This window comes from Aquarana catesbeiana, linkage group LG10 (assembly GCF_042186555.1).
Source record: "Aquarana catesbeiana isolate 2022-GZ linkage group LG10, ASM4218655v1, whole genome shotgun sequence".
Classification (NCBI taxonomy): domain Eukaryota; kingdom Metazoa; phylum Chordata; class Amphibia; order Anura; family Ranidae; genus Aquarana; species Aquarana catesbeiana.
In genome coordinates, this window is record NC_133333.1 from 202,433,559 (window position 1) to 202,451,068 (window position 17,510).

The following is a 17,510-nucleotide window of genomic DNA, read 5'->3' on the forward strand; positions in this document are numbered from 1 at the left end:
AGCCTGTCAGTGGTAATGTAATCTGAGCCGCGTACGCGCTGCTCAGACAACATTTATAGCACCCTCTCTGTGCTGTGGTGATGTGAATCCTGTGTGCATGTGCTGGAGTAACGTCATCGTGGCCCAGCTTTTAAAGCTTTTGGGAGAGAGGGAATGTGAAAGGAATACCATGCAAGGGTGGAAGTGCCTGGGACCAGCTGGAGCAGTGACAGCATAGTGCTGATGGGCTGGTTTGCCGTAATGTGCTAATATGCGGTGCATACAAGCCAGACATCCCAAGTCTCCCGTGAGGTGCAGGAGTCTGGCACATTTTAGCTGCAACTCCCACACACCCGCGAGTGCCGTGCGGTCTCCCAGCCACAGGGCCAATCCTGGGCGGCAGTGGCGTATCACCCTGCACACATGGATGGTCCCCTGGTTCACAGCCGGGGATGATCAGTGAGAAAGGGACCGTTAAATGTCATTTACAGCCACTTCCTTTTCTGAACTGGACACAGTGAGCGAGATCGCTCCTGTGAAAACTTAGCAGAGTAACCTGTGTTTACTCTGCTCAGTTTATGAATTGAGAGGAGACTCTGTCTCCTCTCAATTCATCTTCAGTGCTGAGAAAGGGACTGGGGAATCTGTCCTCAGTCCTCAGTCCCTTTCTCTGTCTCTGTTTAGACCCTTGATATCTAACCAAAGCCCCCCAACAGATAAAAAAAAATCAATAAACATAAAAAAATTAAATTGTAAAAAAAAAAATTACACCACTCCACCCTGCCCTACCAACACTGTCCACTGCCCCAACCCCCTTCCCCCAAAAAGCATTGTGAAAAAAATTAAAAACAAATTAAATTGTAAAAAAATCAATACGTAAAAATAAGAAATTACTGACACCGTCCACTGCTCTACTGACACTGTCCACTACCCCCCACACCTAATCATTGCAAAAAACTGAAAATACAAACTGTCCACTGCCCTACTGACACCGTCCACTGGCCCCCAAAAAGCATTTTGAAAAAATGAAAAAAAAATAAATACAAAAAAACTAAATTATAAAAAAATAATAATAAAAAAATAATACCGACACTGTCCACTGCCTTACTGGCACCATCCTGAACATACTACCCACCGCTGTACACTCCGTACTCCTCACCTGCACATTATACCCACCAACATACACTCTGCACTCCTCTCCTGCACATACTACCCACCACCATACACTCCACACTCCTCTCCTGCACATACAGTGCCTTGCAAAAGTATTCACCCCCTTGGCTTTTTACCTATTTTGTTACATTACAGCCTTTAGTTCAATGTTTTTTTATCTGAATTATATGTGGTGGAACACAATAGTCTAATTTGGTGAAGTAAAATTAGAAAAATATATACATAAAACTACTTTTCAGAAATAAAAAACTGATAATTGCCATGTGCATATGTATTCACCCCCTTTGTTATGAAGCCTGGTGCAACCAATTACCTTCAGAAGTCACATAATTAGTGAAATGATGTCCACCTGTGTGCAATCTAAGTGTCACATGATCTGTCATTACATATACACACCTTTTTGAAAGGCCCCAGAGGCTGTAACACCTAAGCAAGACGCACCACTAACCAAACACTGCCATGAAGACCAAGGAACTCTCCAAACAAGTAAGGGACAATGTTGTTGAGAAGTACAAGTCAGGGTTAGGTTATAAAAAAATGTCCAAATCTTTGATGATCCCTAGGAGCGCCATCAAATCTATCATAACCAAATGGAAAGAACATGGCACAACAGCAAACCTGCCAAGAGACGGCCGCACACCAAAACTCACCAAGGAGGGCATTAATCAGAGAGGCAGCACAGAGACCTAAGGTAACCCTGGAGGAGCTGCAGAGTTCCACAGCAGAGACTGGAGTATCTGTACATAGGACGACAATAAGCCGTACGCTCTAGAGTGTTGGCCTTTATGGCAGAGTGGCCAGAAGAAAGCCATTACTTTCAGCAAAAAACAAAATGGTACATTTTAAGTTTGCGAAAAGGCATGTGGGAGACTCCCAAAATGTATGGAGGAAGGTGCTCTGGTCTGATGAGACTAAAATTGAACTTTTTGGCCATCAAAGAAAACGATATGTCTGGCGCAAACCCAACACATCACCCAAAGAACACCATCCCCACTGTGAAACATGGTGGTGACAGCATCATGCTGTGGGGATGTTTTTCACCAGTCGGGACTGGGAAACTGGTCAGAGTCAAGGGAATGATGGATGGTGCTAAATACTGGGATATTCTTGAGCAAAACCTGTAACACTCTGTGTGTGATTTGAGGCTAGGACAGAGGTTCACCTTCCAGCAGGACAATGACCCCAAGCACACTGCTAAAGCAACACTTGAATGGTTTAAGGGGAAACATGTAAATGTGTTGGAATGGCCTAGTCAAAGCCCAGACCTCAATCCAATAGAAAATCTGTGGTCAGACTTAAAGATTGCTGTTCACAAGCGCAAACCATCCAACTTGAAGGAGCTGGAGCAGTTTTGCAAGGAGGAATGGGCAAACATCCCAGTGGTAAGATGTGGTAAGCTCATAAAGACTTATCCAAGGCGACTTGGAGCTGTGATAGCCGCAAAAGGTGGCTCTACAAAGTATTGACTTTAGGGGGGAGAATAGTTATGCACATTGACTTTTTCTGTTATTTTGTCCTATTTGTTTGCTTAACAAAAAAAAAAAAAAAAAACATCTTCAAAGTTGTGGGCATGTTCTGTAAATTAAATGCAAATCCTCAAACAATCCACTTTAATTCCAGGTTGTGAGGCAACTAAACACTAAAAATGCCAAGTTGGTGAATACTTTTGTAAGGCACTGTACTTCCCACTGCCGTACACTCCGCACTGTATATTCCCTATTGAACATTACTGCATTCTGCACTATGTAAGTCATCTCAGACTATTAAACCACACCCCCTTTAAGCCACACCCAATATGTAGCGCAATTGAAGCCATGCCCGTATTTCTCCGCGGGGGTGGGGAATTCCACCTTCCTGAAATGAGTTTTTGCAGGTTGGGATGTCTGTACTAGCACAATATGGCATAAACCCCCTGGGAACCCATTAAAATAAAAACATTTAGCAGAGTTTATGACTGCTTTAACCACCTGACCTTGGGAAGTTTTTATCCCCTTCATGACCAGGGCATCTTTTGCTATTCAGCACTGTGCTACTGGCTCAGTCATGCAACGCTGTACCCAAATTACATTTATATATATGTTTTTTCACACAAATAGAGCTTTCTTTTTTTGCTAGTATTTGATCACCACTGGCTTTTTCAATTTTTTTTATTATATAAAAAACAGACCAAAAATTATGAAAAAAAAAAATTTTCTACTTTCTGTTATAAAACATATCCATTAAAATCAAATTTCTTCATAAATATAGGCCAAAATTTACTCTGCTACATGTCTTTGGTATAAAATGTACACAGGTATAGACGCTATACTTGTAATAACAGTGATCAGCAACTTTTAGTGTTGCTGTGATAATGTGGTGGAAATCTGGCGCTAACAGACAGTGGCTGGAAGGGACACTTGTAGGGTAGGTGGTGGGTCATGTGATAGGGTGGTCATCACATTCTCCATGTTTACCTCCTCGTTGGGTGCCAAGCAAGGAGTACATGAGAGCCCTATCCCGGGGTGGGTTCTTCTGAGCTACACTAGGCACTTTGTACAGGGTCACTACCACACTACACATCCCATTAAGGTAGTATCCCTGTGAGAAGGAGACCTGGGGCAACTCACAGTGTGGTAAGTGCAGGCAACGCACTGGGGATCTTATCCACCGCCTATGGCGATGCCAGAAGCTTCATCGTTACTGGAGGGTGGTCCTTGGAACACTCAATCGAGTGTTTCAAACGAATGTACCCTTAGACCCAATCTGCTGTATATTAGGGTTTTGGAGGAGGTGGTACCTGATGAAATGGTCAGGATCACATTTTCTCGGGCCAGGAAACTCATTTTGATGGGGTGGAAATCAATCTCCCCGCTCACAGTCGCCTCGTGGATAACACACATGGGGAATACTCTTGTTATGGAATGGTAAATTTACCAACACAGGGGGAGCCCAGGTAGATTTTAACGGCTGTGGTCACCGTGGCTAGACATACCTGGACTGAGTCCCAGAGAGTTGGTGATGTGAAGACTTTTGCAATGTCCCACAGGGTGATTTTGATATGTTGACATTTTTCAGTATTAAGTGTAAAATACAACTGAGTAGGATTGAAGAAATGTGAACCTATGTAATACTCTTAGATTATCTGCAGGTGCAACGACCACTGAAATCTGTAAATGTGGTTATTCGACACTGTAATGTTTGTACATTGGAAGATGTATAATGTGTTCAATAAAACTTTTTCTGATTAAAAAAAAATATTGTCCTCTTTCAGTGACAGCGAGAGCTGTAAGAAGAAAGAAGAAAAACTAAGGAGAACAGTGACAAAAGTTCTGACATGTGATGCTCTGAAGAAGAACCCATTTGAACCAGTGAAGATGCCACAAGCTGATTGTATTATTAGTTGCCTCTGTTTAGAAACGCCCTGCAAAGATGTGGAAACTTTCACCAATGCTTTGAGGAATCTTAAAGCCCTCATTAAACCAGGGGGTCACATAGTAATTCAGAGTGTGCTTAACTGTTCCTACTACTATGTTGGAAAAAAGAGATTCTTCTGTCTGGCCATTACTAAGGAAGAGCTTGAGAAGGCATATAGGGATGCTGGCTATGAAATTGTGAAACTAAAGGCCATTCCATTAACTGAAAAGCTAAGTTTGGACTTGACTGATGAGAATGGCTATTACTTTATCCATGCCCGTAAGCCATGCTCATAGGGAAAACTACCTTATGAAGTACGGTACTGTATACCCAGGTCCTAATCAGCAATTTCTCCTTTTGCTTTCCAAATGTATGGTATAATCAGCAAAGCTAGGGAAACTACATAGATCAATTAAATGCTTTGACAAGTGTAAATGTATTAAAATATTTTTTTTAATTCCATTAATATTATTTTACAAATGATACAAAGCATTAAAACCACTCCAGGTTGGCCCACGCTTGCCCGCAATCTATAGCTAGATGCCTGTCCAGCTCACCACTGAGGAATATATAGCAATCAAACAGCATACTCTATGTAGACATGAGCAAGCATAACTTCTTATTGTGTTAAAACAGGGTATATATGGGGCGGCAAGATTTCTAGTGTTTCATGCTGAATATCGCTAACTCATAGATTTGATTTATCAGTTCAACATCTAACAGTATCCACATCCCCAAATAATGATACAAATGGACCTTAATATAGTAGGGCTTTAAGGGACACCGCGATAGCCCATGTACTGTTTCTAAAAGTATTGAAGTTTACTTATTTTGAATATAAATGTTAAAAACTGGATTTCATAATAAAAAATGTCAACAAATATCACTGATTATGTAAATCTTTTATGCTATGCTTTTCTTCCAGTATTGCCACCATTTATCCATGTAAATACTTTTAACCACTAGCCTACCAGCCACCGTCATTATACTGCGGCAGGTCGGCTCTCCTGCACAAATCCCCATAGCTGTAAGTCGGCTTGTGCAGGCACGACAGCGGGCTCACACCCGTGCCCGCTGCGGTAGGGTGCCCGCGGGTCCGGTAGACTCGATGTCCGCCGGCGACCCGCGATCGCCTATTACAGAGGCAGAACAGGGAACTGCCTTTGTAAACAAGGCGAATCCCCGTTCTGACAGGGGACATGTTAGAGATCTACTGTTCCTAGTGATCGGGAACAGTGATCTCTGTCATGTCCATGGTAGCCCACCCCCCCTACAGTTAGAACATGCTGAGGGAACACATTTAACCCCTTGATCGCCCCCTAGTGTTAACCCCTTCCTTGCCAGTGACATTTACACAGTAGTCAGTGGCTATTTATAGCGCTGATCGCTGTATAAATGTCAATGGTCCCAATGAAGTGTCAAAAGTGTCCGATCTGTCCGCTGCAATGTCGCAGTCCCGCTACAAATCACAGATCGCCAATATTACTAGTAAAAAAAATAAAAATAAAAAAGATGCCACAAATCTATCCCCTATTTTGTGGGTGCTATAACTTTTGCGCAAACCAATCACAGGTTTGCACAGGTAGGCTGCATTGATGGACACAGGCAGCATTGGTGGGCACAGGCAGCCTGCATTGGTGGACACAGGCAATCTGCATTGGTGGGCAACAGGCAGGCTGCATTGGTGGACACAGGCAGGCTGCATTGGTGGGCACAGGCAGGCTGCATTGGTGGAAACAGGCAGGCTGCATTGATGGGGAACAGGCAGGCTGCATTGGTGGACACAGGCAGGCTGCATTGGTAGACACAGGCAGGCTGCATTGGTGGAAACAGGCAGGCTGCATTGGTGGGCACAGGCAGGCTGCATTGGTGGACACAGGCAGGCTGCATTGGTGGACACAGGCAGGCTGCATTGGTGGGCACAGGCAGGCTGCATTGGTGGACACAGGAAGGCTGCATTGGTGGACATGGGCTGCATTGGTGGACACGGACAGCCTGCATTGGTGCACACAAGTAGGCTGCATTGGTAGACAACAGGCAGGCTGCATTGGTGGACACAGGCAGGCTGCATTGGTGGACACAGGCAGGCTGCATTGGTGGGCAACAGGCAGGCTGCATTGGTGGGCAACATGCAGGCTGCATTGGTGGGCAACAGGCAGGCTGCTTTGGTGTGCAACAGGCAGGCTGCATTGGTGGACACAGGCAGGCTGCATTGGTGGAAACAGGCAGGCTGCATTGGTGGGCAACAGGCAGGCTGCATTGGTGGACCCGGGCTGTATTGGTGGGCACAGGCAGCCTGCATTGGTGCACACAGGCAGACTGCATTGGTGGGTACAGGCAGGCTGCATTGGTGGACACAGGAAGGCTGCATTGGTGGACGCAGGCAGGCTACATTGGTGGACAACAGGCATGCTGCATTGGTGGACAACAGGCAGGCTGCATTGGTGGGCAACAGGCAGGCTGCATTGGTGGACAACAGGCAGGCTGCATTGGTGGGCAACAGGCAGGCTGCATTGGTGGACACGGACAGGCTGCATTGGTGGACACGGACAGGGCCGGACTGGGAATAAAAACCAGCCCTGGAAATAATTTCATACCAGCCCCATAGCATTTTTATACCAGCCCAACTGCATAACATCGTTATTTTCTAGTTCACAAAAGGGGAAACCATGCATTTTAAAGCACATTTGAAGAGTGCATTATATATAGATAAGAGAGACATGGAATTTACAAACAGCAGCAATTTTTTATTTTTTTACTGGCAAAAATCATGGCATTTACTGGCACATTTTTTACTGATACTACAAAAAAAAGGTGCCGTAAATGGCAGGTTTCAGTGCAAATATCAATATTTAAGCTATAAACTGCTATTAGCAATGTGTTAAGTTAAACAAAAGTCAAACACCATATTTCTCCTCTTACATGAAGGTCAGATTAATATAACCCAGCACAGAGTTCCCCCTATGCATCAGGAGGATTCCCCTTTACAGTGCAAGGGAACTCTGACATAAAGGGGAACATTGCAGATCATGATCTAAGCGGGAACTCTGATATAAAAGGAGGGCACTGGTGACCAGAGACCCCACTTATATCAGAGTCCACTGCTTTCCCCTTTACATCAGAGTTCTCACTTACATCAGGGTCTGCAGAATTGCCCTTTACATCAGAGTTCTCACTTACATCAGGGTCTGCAGAATTGCCCTTTACATCAGAGTTCTCACTTACATCAGGGTCTGCAGAATTGCCCTTTACATCAGAGCTCCCCCTTGCACTGTAAGGTGGAATCCTGCATACTATGATGTAAAGGGGAACTCTGGGAATGTGGGGAGGACTCTGGTGACCAGAGAACACCTTCTGCAGAAAGAAAACACTAAGGTACGGGGGTTTACTGATATAAGGGGGAAATCTATATATCAGTGCCCCCTTACAATATTGTATTGACTCCCCCCCCCTCTCAGGCTGGCCTGGCAGCTCTGTCACTGACCTCCTCTCAGGTGCACCGTACAGGGCTCAGTCAGTCGGCTCCAGCTCGGTGGCTCTGGTTTTATCCCATAGTTTCCTCTCCACAGTCCATACATGTCTGACTTCTCCCATGACCCCCATCCCTGCGGCACTCCCACTGTTGACTCCGCTCCAGACTGCAGTCGTGAAATAAGACAAAAGATGGTCAGACGCTGTGGATGGTACAGGAGATGTCAGAGGCTGCGGATGGTACAGGAGATGTCAGAGGCTGCGGATGGTACAGGAGAGGTCAGAGGCTGTGGATGGTACAGGAGAGGTCAGAGGCTGCGGATGGTACAGGAGAGGTCAGAGGCTGCGGATGGTACAAGAGAGGTCAGAGGCTGCGGAAGGTACAGGAGAGGTCAGAGGCTGCGGATGGTGCAGGGGAGGTCAGAGGCTGCGGATGGTGCAGGGGAGGTCAGAGGCTGCGGATGGTGCAGGGGAGGTCAGAGGCTGCGGAGGGGACGACAGGAGAGGTCAGAGGCTGCGGAGGGGATGACAGGAGAGGTCAGAGGCTGCGGAGGGGACGACAGGAGAGGTCAGAGGCTGCGGGGGGGGGAAACGACAGGAGAGATCAGAGGCTGCGGGGGGGATGTCAGGAGCTGAGGCTGCGGAGGGAATGACAGAAGGTTAGAGGCTGAGGAGGGGACCACAGGAGAGGTCAGAGGCTGCGGGGGGGACGACAGGAGGTCAGAGGCTGCGGGGGGGACGACAGAAGGTCAGTGGCTGCGGGTGGGAGACAGGAGGTCAGAGGCTGAGGAGGGGACGACAGGTGGTCAGAGGATGCAGGAGGGGGACAGGAAGTCAGAGGCTGCAGGGGGGGCAGGAGGTCAGAGGCTGCAGGGGAGCACAGGAGGTCAGAGGCTGCAGGGGGGGACAGGTGGTCAGAGGCTGCAGGGGGGGACAGGTGGTCAGAGGCTGCAGGGGGGGGCAGGACGTCAGAGGCTGCAGGGGGGGACAGGAAGTCAGAGGCTGCAGGGGGGACAGGGGTCAGAGGCTGCAGGGGGGGGACAGGAGGTCAGAGGCTGCAGGGGGGGACATGTGGTCAGAGGCTTAGGAGGGGACGACAGGTGGTCAGAGGATGCAGGAGGGGGACAGGAAGTCAGAGGCTGCAGGGGGGGCAGGAGGTCAGAGGCTGCAGGGGAGCACAGGAGGTCAGAGGCTGCAGGGGGGGACAGGTGGTCAGAGGCTGTAGGGGGGGACAGGTGGTCAGAGGCTGCAGGAGGGGGCAGGAGGTCAGAGGCTGCAGGGGGGGACAGGAAGTCAGAGGCTGCGGGGGGGACAGGGGTCAGAGGCTGCGGGGGGGGACAGGAGGTCAGAGGCTGCAGGGGGGGACATGTGGTCAGAGGCTGCAGGGGGGGACATGTGGTCAGAGGCTGCAGGGGGGGACAGGTGGTCAGAGGCTGCAGGGGGGGGGCAGGAGGTCAGAGGCTGCAGGGGGGGACAGGTGGTCAGAGGCTGCAGGGGGGGACAGGAGGTCAGAGGCTGCAGGGGGGGACAGGAGGTCAGAGGCTGCGGGGGGGGGACAGGTGGTCAGAGGCTGCAGGGGGGGACAGGTGGTCAGAGGCTGCAGGGGGGGACAGGTGGTCAGAGGCTGCAGGGGGGGGACAGGTGGTCAGAGGCTGCAGGGGGGACAGGTGGTCAGAGGCTGCAGGGGGGGACAGGTGGTCAGAGGCTGCAGGGGGGGGCAGGAGGTCAGAGGCTGCAGGGGGGGGCAGGTGGTCAGAGGCTGTGGGGGGGACGCAGGAAGAGGCACACGCCACCAGATGAGTCCTCACTGAGCGCTGTAACCGCTTTACTTTTAAAAATGGCGCCACTCGGCGCCATCGTGTCACTGCGCATGCGCCTGCATTTCCGAAAATTGACGAGCGTGTACGGGCTTTCCCGAGCACAGCTAACTTCGGAACAGCGCTGGCGCCTGCGCAGTTGCACGTCGGCCTGGCCCCGCAGCCATATTTCTTTCAGGCGCCGCTGCCCTCACAGCGGCCGCAGGGGTAGCCAGAGCACCGGCCCACCGGGAGATTTCCCGGTATCCCAGTTGGCCAGTCCGGCCCTGGACACGGACAGGCTGCATTGATGGACACGGACGGGCTGCACTGATGGACACAGGTGAGGCTGCATTGATGGACACAGGTGAGGCTGCATTGTTGGACACAGGTGAGGCTGCATTGTTGGGCACAGGTGAGGCTGCATTGATGGACACAGGTGAGGCTGCACTGATGGGCACAGATAAAGTTGTTGTAATTTTTTTTTTTATAATCTAATTCTACATAATCATTTAAGTGTCATTTTCATGAGATAATTTATGAAGGCATGTTTAGGGGTGGAATTAGGGGCGGGGCATGGTAGGGGGTTGGGTGGATCAACTGGTGGCGAGTAACCCTTGAGGCCTGGCTAGAAGCTCAGGACTTGAAATTTTGAGCCCTGCACTATGAGATTGGAGGAGAAGCGGTTTAACCTTAACCACTTAAGGACCGAGCCTCTTTTTGAGATTTGTTGTTTACAAGTTAAAAACTGTTTTTTTTGCTAGAAAATTACTTAGAACCCCCAAACATACATTTTTTTTTCTAACACCCTAGAGAATAAAATGGCGGTCATTGCAATACTTTCTGTCACACCGTATTTGCACAGCGGTCTTAGAAGTACAGTTTTATTGGAAAAAAATACACTTTTTTAAATTAAAAAATAAGACAATAGTAAAGTTAGCCCAATTTTTTTTTATATTGTGAAAGATAATGTAATGCCGAGTAAATTGATACCCAACATGTCACGCTTCAAAATTGCGCCCACTTGTGGAATGGCGACAAACTTTTACCCTTAAAAATCTCCATAGGCGACGTATAAAAAATTCTACAGGTTGCATGTTTTGAGTTACAGAAGAGGTCTAGGGCTAGAATTATTGCTCTCATGCTACAGATCGCGGTAATACCTCACGTGTGGTTTGAACACCATTTTGATATGAGGGCGCTGCTCACATATGTGCTCGCTTCTGCAAGCGAGCTCGGCGGAACGGGGTGCGTTTAAAAAAAATACAAGAGGATACCAGGGTTATGGCAGCTAGCTGAAGAAGAGGATACCAGCCGAAGAAGAGGATACCAGGGTTATGGCAGCTAGCTGAAGAAGAGGATACCAGCCGAAGAAGAGGATACCAGGGTTATGGCAGCTAGCTGCTGCCATAACAACGATATGAATCTTCAAAGTTAGGACATATATCGGCGTGCGGCAGTCCCGAAGTGGTTAAACTGCGCAGGGGTTTTTTTTCAATGTCAGGGCAATAAGGATGTGGAACTCTCTTCCACAATTGGTGGCTGTGGAGAGTATTGATATTTTTAAGAGACTTTTGGATGTGCATCTTAACACAACATACAGGAATATGGGAAATAATTATAGACACTGACACACATGCACCTACACAGGTTGAACTGGATGGACTATTGTCTTTATTCAACCTTACCTACTATGTAACTATGTATGTAACTATGAGTGCAATACTTTTTGAATAAATTCATGTTTTCAGCTATGAGACTCAGACTTCTCCATTGTTTAATTTGGCTATTATCTGTGGATTCGAGTGTGGGCTAAGGAGACAGATATCCTCTGTTGTTATTATATTGGAGCTGAATGCTGGGACTCTCAGTATGTGATTTTTTTATGCATGATGAGTGAGTCTGTGCATGAGAGAGTGGCACCTGAACACTTGAAGCAATTGAATTAGTTTGCATGTCACTTAAAGTACCTTGAGTCACTGGTAGACTTTTGATATAATTTTTAGGACTTTTTGGCACATATATATTTCTTTATTAATACGTAATCTTTTAATATTCCCAAACATAATATTTTCCTAATATTTCCCAATTTCAGCAGCCACTGATGAGGGAGGCAGGAAGTTTCTCCCATGGTGCACTCACTCCTCTAGACTGTGCTGCGCACTGCAGTGACGTCACAGAAGCCGGGACTATAGGGGAAGCATTGGGTATCAGTGTGCCCTAGCAGTACTCACTGTCATTGCTCACTGAACCCACCATTGGGTGAATATACATCCACCACAATAGTGAATTGTGGCACAACCCTAGGGATCCGCAGAACCCCAGATGTGAAAACTCTGACCTAGGGGGTTAAGACAAACCATTTACCACTTAAAGGGGTGCATACAATGATCAGCCTTTATTTACTAATGTAAAACATTTATCCCAAAAGGAACAAAACTGTAGTTCTAACTGCTTGTAAGCTGGGGTTTGGCTTCAGTTTGTTCTGTGTTTCTTAATCTAACACCCCCCTTCTTCATATACATGGTGCAATGGTTATAAGCTGTGCAATAATATCATAATGTAATTCAACAAAAATGCAAAATACAATAATAAATATAGAAAATGTGCAATAAAATGGATTTACAGTGACAGTAAATAATCTCCTCATAAATGTACTAAGGTGGTGACACTAAATGTCAACTTCAATAATTGCACAAACGACAGCAGAAAAGTTTGCTGCACAAAGAGTTTAACCACTTGACTCTCAGGCCAATTCTGACATTCCTGTTGTTACCTGTTTACTATATTTGAGATTTAAATATCTCTCAGATATGATTTGGGTTAAATGACAGTTCTTGGACCACGAGTGAAAGCTTTAACACAATAACAAAAATGTATTGGTATATAGTAAAGTAGGCCTAGACTAATACACAGCAATCTATCTAATTGTACAGGAAAAGGGTAAAAATCATGGATTACATGAAGGAATACAGTGTATATTCCTTAAAACATTAATCTACAAACAGTAGGACAGAAAAGACATAAGATAAAGATCTTTAGTTCCATTAGTTAGGTGAAAAATATAATATAACTGCGCAAACCCAATAACAAACTAAATAGAACAGCGGCTACACAAGAATGTGACTAATATTCAAATAGGATAGTGCAAAAAATGTAGCGCTAAAACAATTTGTGCAGTAGTGACACATATAATATTAGAACATATTAATGCTCAAAAAATGAAAAAAAGGATTTTGGAGTCCAATATGGTGCAATAAGGAAATGTCTAGAACAGAAAATATATATATAAAATATAATTAAAGTCCTGAAAATAAAAATCCAATCCTGTAAGGAAAAAAATGTATTTATAGAAGTCCAACAGAGGGGTGAGTTGGGAGGAAGTAGAGAGGAGACATTGCAGGAATGGTTGCGACAGTCACATGGTCTGCTGGCATCACCAGGGTCCTTCTACTGGCTAGGAACTAGCCGCTACCTTGCAGGAATTGGCAGCAGAGGAGTTGGATGAGTTGTTGAGGAGTTGTTGTGGTGTTCCCATTGGATAAATCGCCCCTCCAGTTTGGTTGATACTGCTGAGGTTATTCCAGACAAGAGGAGACGCCATCTGAGATCGGGGGTCCTCACTTCCATCTGGGAGAGCCACCTATCTGGATTTCTAGGCTTGTCTGATTCGGTATCGCTGACATCCGGATCCACCTGTTCCGGTAAGAGTGTTTAATCTCTCTCACTTTAAGGATTCACCAGTTTTGGATTATATTTCATATCGGAAGATCTTCACTTCACTGTTGGACTTCTATAAATATTTTTTTTTTCCTTACAGGATTGGATTTATATTTCAGGACTTTAATTATATTATATATATATATATATATATATATATATATTTTCTGTTCTACACATTTCTTTATTGCACCATGTTGGACTCCAATATTAATTTTTTCACTTTTTGAGCATTAATATGTTCTAATATTATATGTGTCACTACTGCACTATTTGTTTTAGCGCTACATTTTTTACACTAGTTCCAATAGTTACCAAGCTATGACCCACAAAGGTTCCATTCGGGTGACCACTCCACCAGAGAGTGTGTGTTTCCCTCCCATCTAGTCTGTGTATATCATTACAGGCTGATGCCTCAATGGTTGGCATAGTGTGGCTCTGATTGGTGGGGCTCTCTAATCCTGGGTAAGGACTGGCTACATTTCCGGTCCCTATACTTTGCATAATGCCGCGTACACACGGGCGGACTTTGACGGACTAGGTCTGGCAGACTTTTCGATGGACTTTCCGAATGAACGGACTTGCCTACACACGATCAACCAAAGTCAGATGGATTCGTACATGATGAGGTACGACCGGACTAAAACAAGGAAGTTCATAGCCAGTAGCCAATAGCTGCCCTAGCGTCGGTTTTTGCCCGTGGGACTAGCATACAGACAAGCAGACTTTTCGACCAGACTCGAGTCCGTCGGAAAGATTTGAAACATGTTTCATTTCTAGGTCCGTCGAACTTTTGGAAAAAAAAAGTCCGCTGGAGCCCACACACGATCGAATTGTCTGACAGACTCTGGTCCGCCGGACCAAGTATGCCGCAAAGTCCGGTCGTGTGTACGTGGCATAAGTCAGTCCCCTTTAATGCAAATCCTTGTCCCAGACTATTTTGAGCAGGAAACTTAACCTTGTAAGTAGATTACATTTTCAGGGAAATGAAGTATACATGACGGACTGGCCACGGCTCCTCATTGCATATTCAAACCTGGGATCCTTTGAAGTATGTGTAGAACAATGGGGTTTGGGTCCCATTGTTTGTATACACAAGCTTAGGCACCGAATTGTCTGTCTAACAGACAATTCTGTGAAGCTATGTTACATGCCCTCCATTGTTACAAGCTAAATGAAATATATTCATAATTACAATATTTTACAGCTATTAATGGAGATTTCACATAAACGCATAAGGCAACACTGTCATACATGTAAAAATCCAAATTTTTATTTGCTTTAAAATTACTTAGAGCCCCCAAACATTATATTTTATTTAAGCAGAGGCCCTAGAGAATAAAATGGTGGATGTTGCAATCCTTGTCACATAGTATTTACGCAGCGGTTTTTCAAACACAAATTTTTGGGAAAAAATGCACTTTAGTGAATTTTAGTAGACTCAAATACAACATATTATCAAATTTTTGTTAAAATATAAAAGATGATGCTACGTCAAGTAAATAGCTACCAAACATGTCATGCTTTAAAATTGTGCATACCTGTGGAACGGCGACAAACTACGGCACATTCAATTATCCATAGGCAGCTCTCTAAATGCCTTTACAGGTTACCACTTTAGATTTACAAAGGAGGCCTAGTGTTAGAAATATTGCTCTTATGTTCACAGTGATACCTCACATGTGTTTACATATGCATGCATGACTAACATGTGCGTTCGCCTTTGCGTGTGAGTACGGGGGGACAGGGGCACATTAAACATTTTTTTACATTTTATTATTTGTTTTATAATTTTTTTACACCGCACAGTACCTTTACACTTTTATTGCTATTATAAGGGATGAAGAACATCCCTTGTGATAACATGGGCCATGGCAGATCCTCCTTAGGGAGAGATCTGGGGTCTATGAGATCCCAGATCTTTCCTCTGGCCTTTAAAGCAGCTAAAAAAAACTGAGATCACTTTAATTTGCTGCTACACAAGCCAGCATCTCCTGGAGTCCCATCTACCAATCCGCCTAACATCCTCCTTGTCCAACCCGCACCGAACAGCCTCTGTGGCCGCCCCAATACGGAAGGAGTGTGAGGCATACTGCTTTTCTTCCAAGCCCGCTGCCTGAAGACCCTTCCTGAAAATGGCTATGAACTGAAACTTGGACAACAGAGACCCATCCCCATGTATCAGAAACAGCCCCTCCACGATCGGGCGCATATCTATAAACTCACGTACCACCCTCACCGGACGCACCGGGGAACCTGGCAGTGTAGACAGTTGCACCCACACTCCCTTGCCCACCTGGTCTGTCTTGGACCTGCGCAGCAAGACTTGCAACCTGTCCCCACTACAAAACACATCCTGCACCAATGTTCCCCCCGGGACCTTCCGAGACGGGCTGACCAGCTTGCTAATCCGAAATGCCCCAAAACATGCCAGGGAAAAAGCCGCCTTGAATAAGGCAACCTGTATCCGGATGAACACAACGAGCCCAGCCCCACAAAAATGGCCTGTAGATTACTAAAGGACACAGGCCGCCTAGCATCCCTGCGCTTATGTGACTTTCGATATCCTTTCACCGCCTGACGAACCCAAAAATCTTTTGTAAAATCCACCCAGCCCTGCAACTTAAAGAAAAACACCAAGCCCGCCAGTTTCCGCTCCAGGGCAGACACCAACACACCTTGCTCCATGTTCCAAGAAACAAAGTACAGAACCACCAGCCGTATCTCTCTGCTCCACCCTAGCTAAACGCAACATCTCCAACCATTCCTGCCATACCTTGAACAGAAAAATGTTCAACTGAAGGCAGCATAGCACCATATGCCGCAACAGCCGTATGACAGGTTGTGATGACGCTGAGATGCGGTTAATGACTTGAACCACTCCCATGTTGTCGTAATTCAAACGAAGTTTCAAAATGACTCACCCCATATTTCCATAGTCAATACTACTGGAAAAAGCTCCAGGAGCACCATGTTACTAAGAAAACCTGTGTCTCCCCAGGAACTCGGCCAAGGTTCCGCACTTCAATGACCCTGGTAGAAAGCCCCATAACCTGATGACCCTGCTGCATCCGTAAACAGCTCCAGGTCAAAATTACTCACCGGACCAGACATCCATACCACTATAGTGTTCCAGAAACGTGTGCCACAACCTCAAATCCTCTCGATGTTCCCGATTGAGACGGATAAAAATGGGTAGGGGACTTAACCCACGCTGTGGCAGCCGACAACCGTTGGCAAAAAACCCTGCCCAACAGGGATTGCAGCTTCCGCAGCTGGATCTTGCGCATTCCCAATATCCCATGGAACTCCGTCTTGAGGGCAAACAATTTATCCTCCGGCAAACGACACTCCATGGCGTCCGAGTCGAAAACTATGCCTAAGAAACTTAGAATGGTAGTTGGGCCCTCTGTCTTGTCCGCAGCCAATGGTATACCGAACCTACCTGCAATGTGCTGCAACGTGGACAAAAGTATCACGCACACCTTAGAAGAAGGCAGCCCCACGCAAAGGAAATCATCCAAATAATGGCTGACGGAATTTACCCCCAATACATCACGGACCACCCATTCAATAAAAGAACTGAACTTCTCAAACAGAGCGCAGGAAACTGAGCAGCCCATAGGAAAGCAGCGATCTATGTAAAATTTGTCCTACCAACAGCACCCCAGCAAGCGGAAACTGTCTGGGTGGACAGAGAGTAAACGAAAAGCGGATTCAATGTCCGCTTTTGCCGTCAGAGCATCATTCCGTAACGGCAAACCCAGCCAACTGCCACGTCAAAAGAAGTGTACGAAACTGTACACGCCTCCGGATCTATGGCATCATTGACTGAACCTCCCTTCAGGAAAGACAGGTGGTGTTTAAGGCAAAATTTGTGCGGTTCCTTCTTAGGCACCACCCCCAGTGGTGAGATCACCAAATCTTATCCCGGACGTCCTGTTTTAAGTGTGCCCCCAACAGCCCTTCAAAACACAC

General features: G+C 46.2%; 1 protein-coding gene across 2 annotated transcripts in view; it reads left to right on the plus strand.

Annotated features, from left to right (window-relative positions):
- LOC141111104 (nicotinamide N-methyltransferase-like) overlaps nucleotides 1-5,415 on the plus strand; it is a 49,273-nt gene extending 43,858 nt beyond the window's left edge. For both annotated transcript variants that reach the window (XM_073603119.1, XM_073603118.1), the window contains exon 3: nucleotides 4,403-5,415. In XM_073603119.1, coding sequence (XP_073459220.1) covers nucleotides 4,403-4,841 — 439 coding nt within the window. In that variant the 3' untranslated portion in view covers nucleotides 4,842-5,415. The remainder of the gene's footprint in view (nucleotides 1-4,402) is intronic.
- Nucleotides 5,416-17,510: the final 12,095 nt, after the last annotated feature.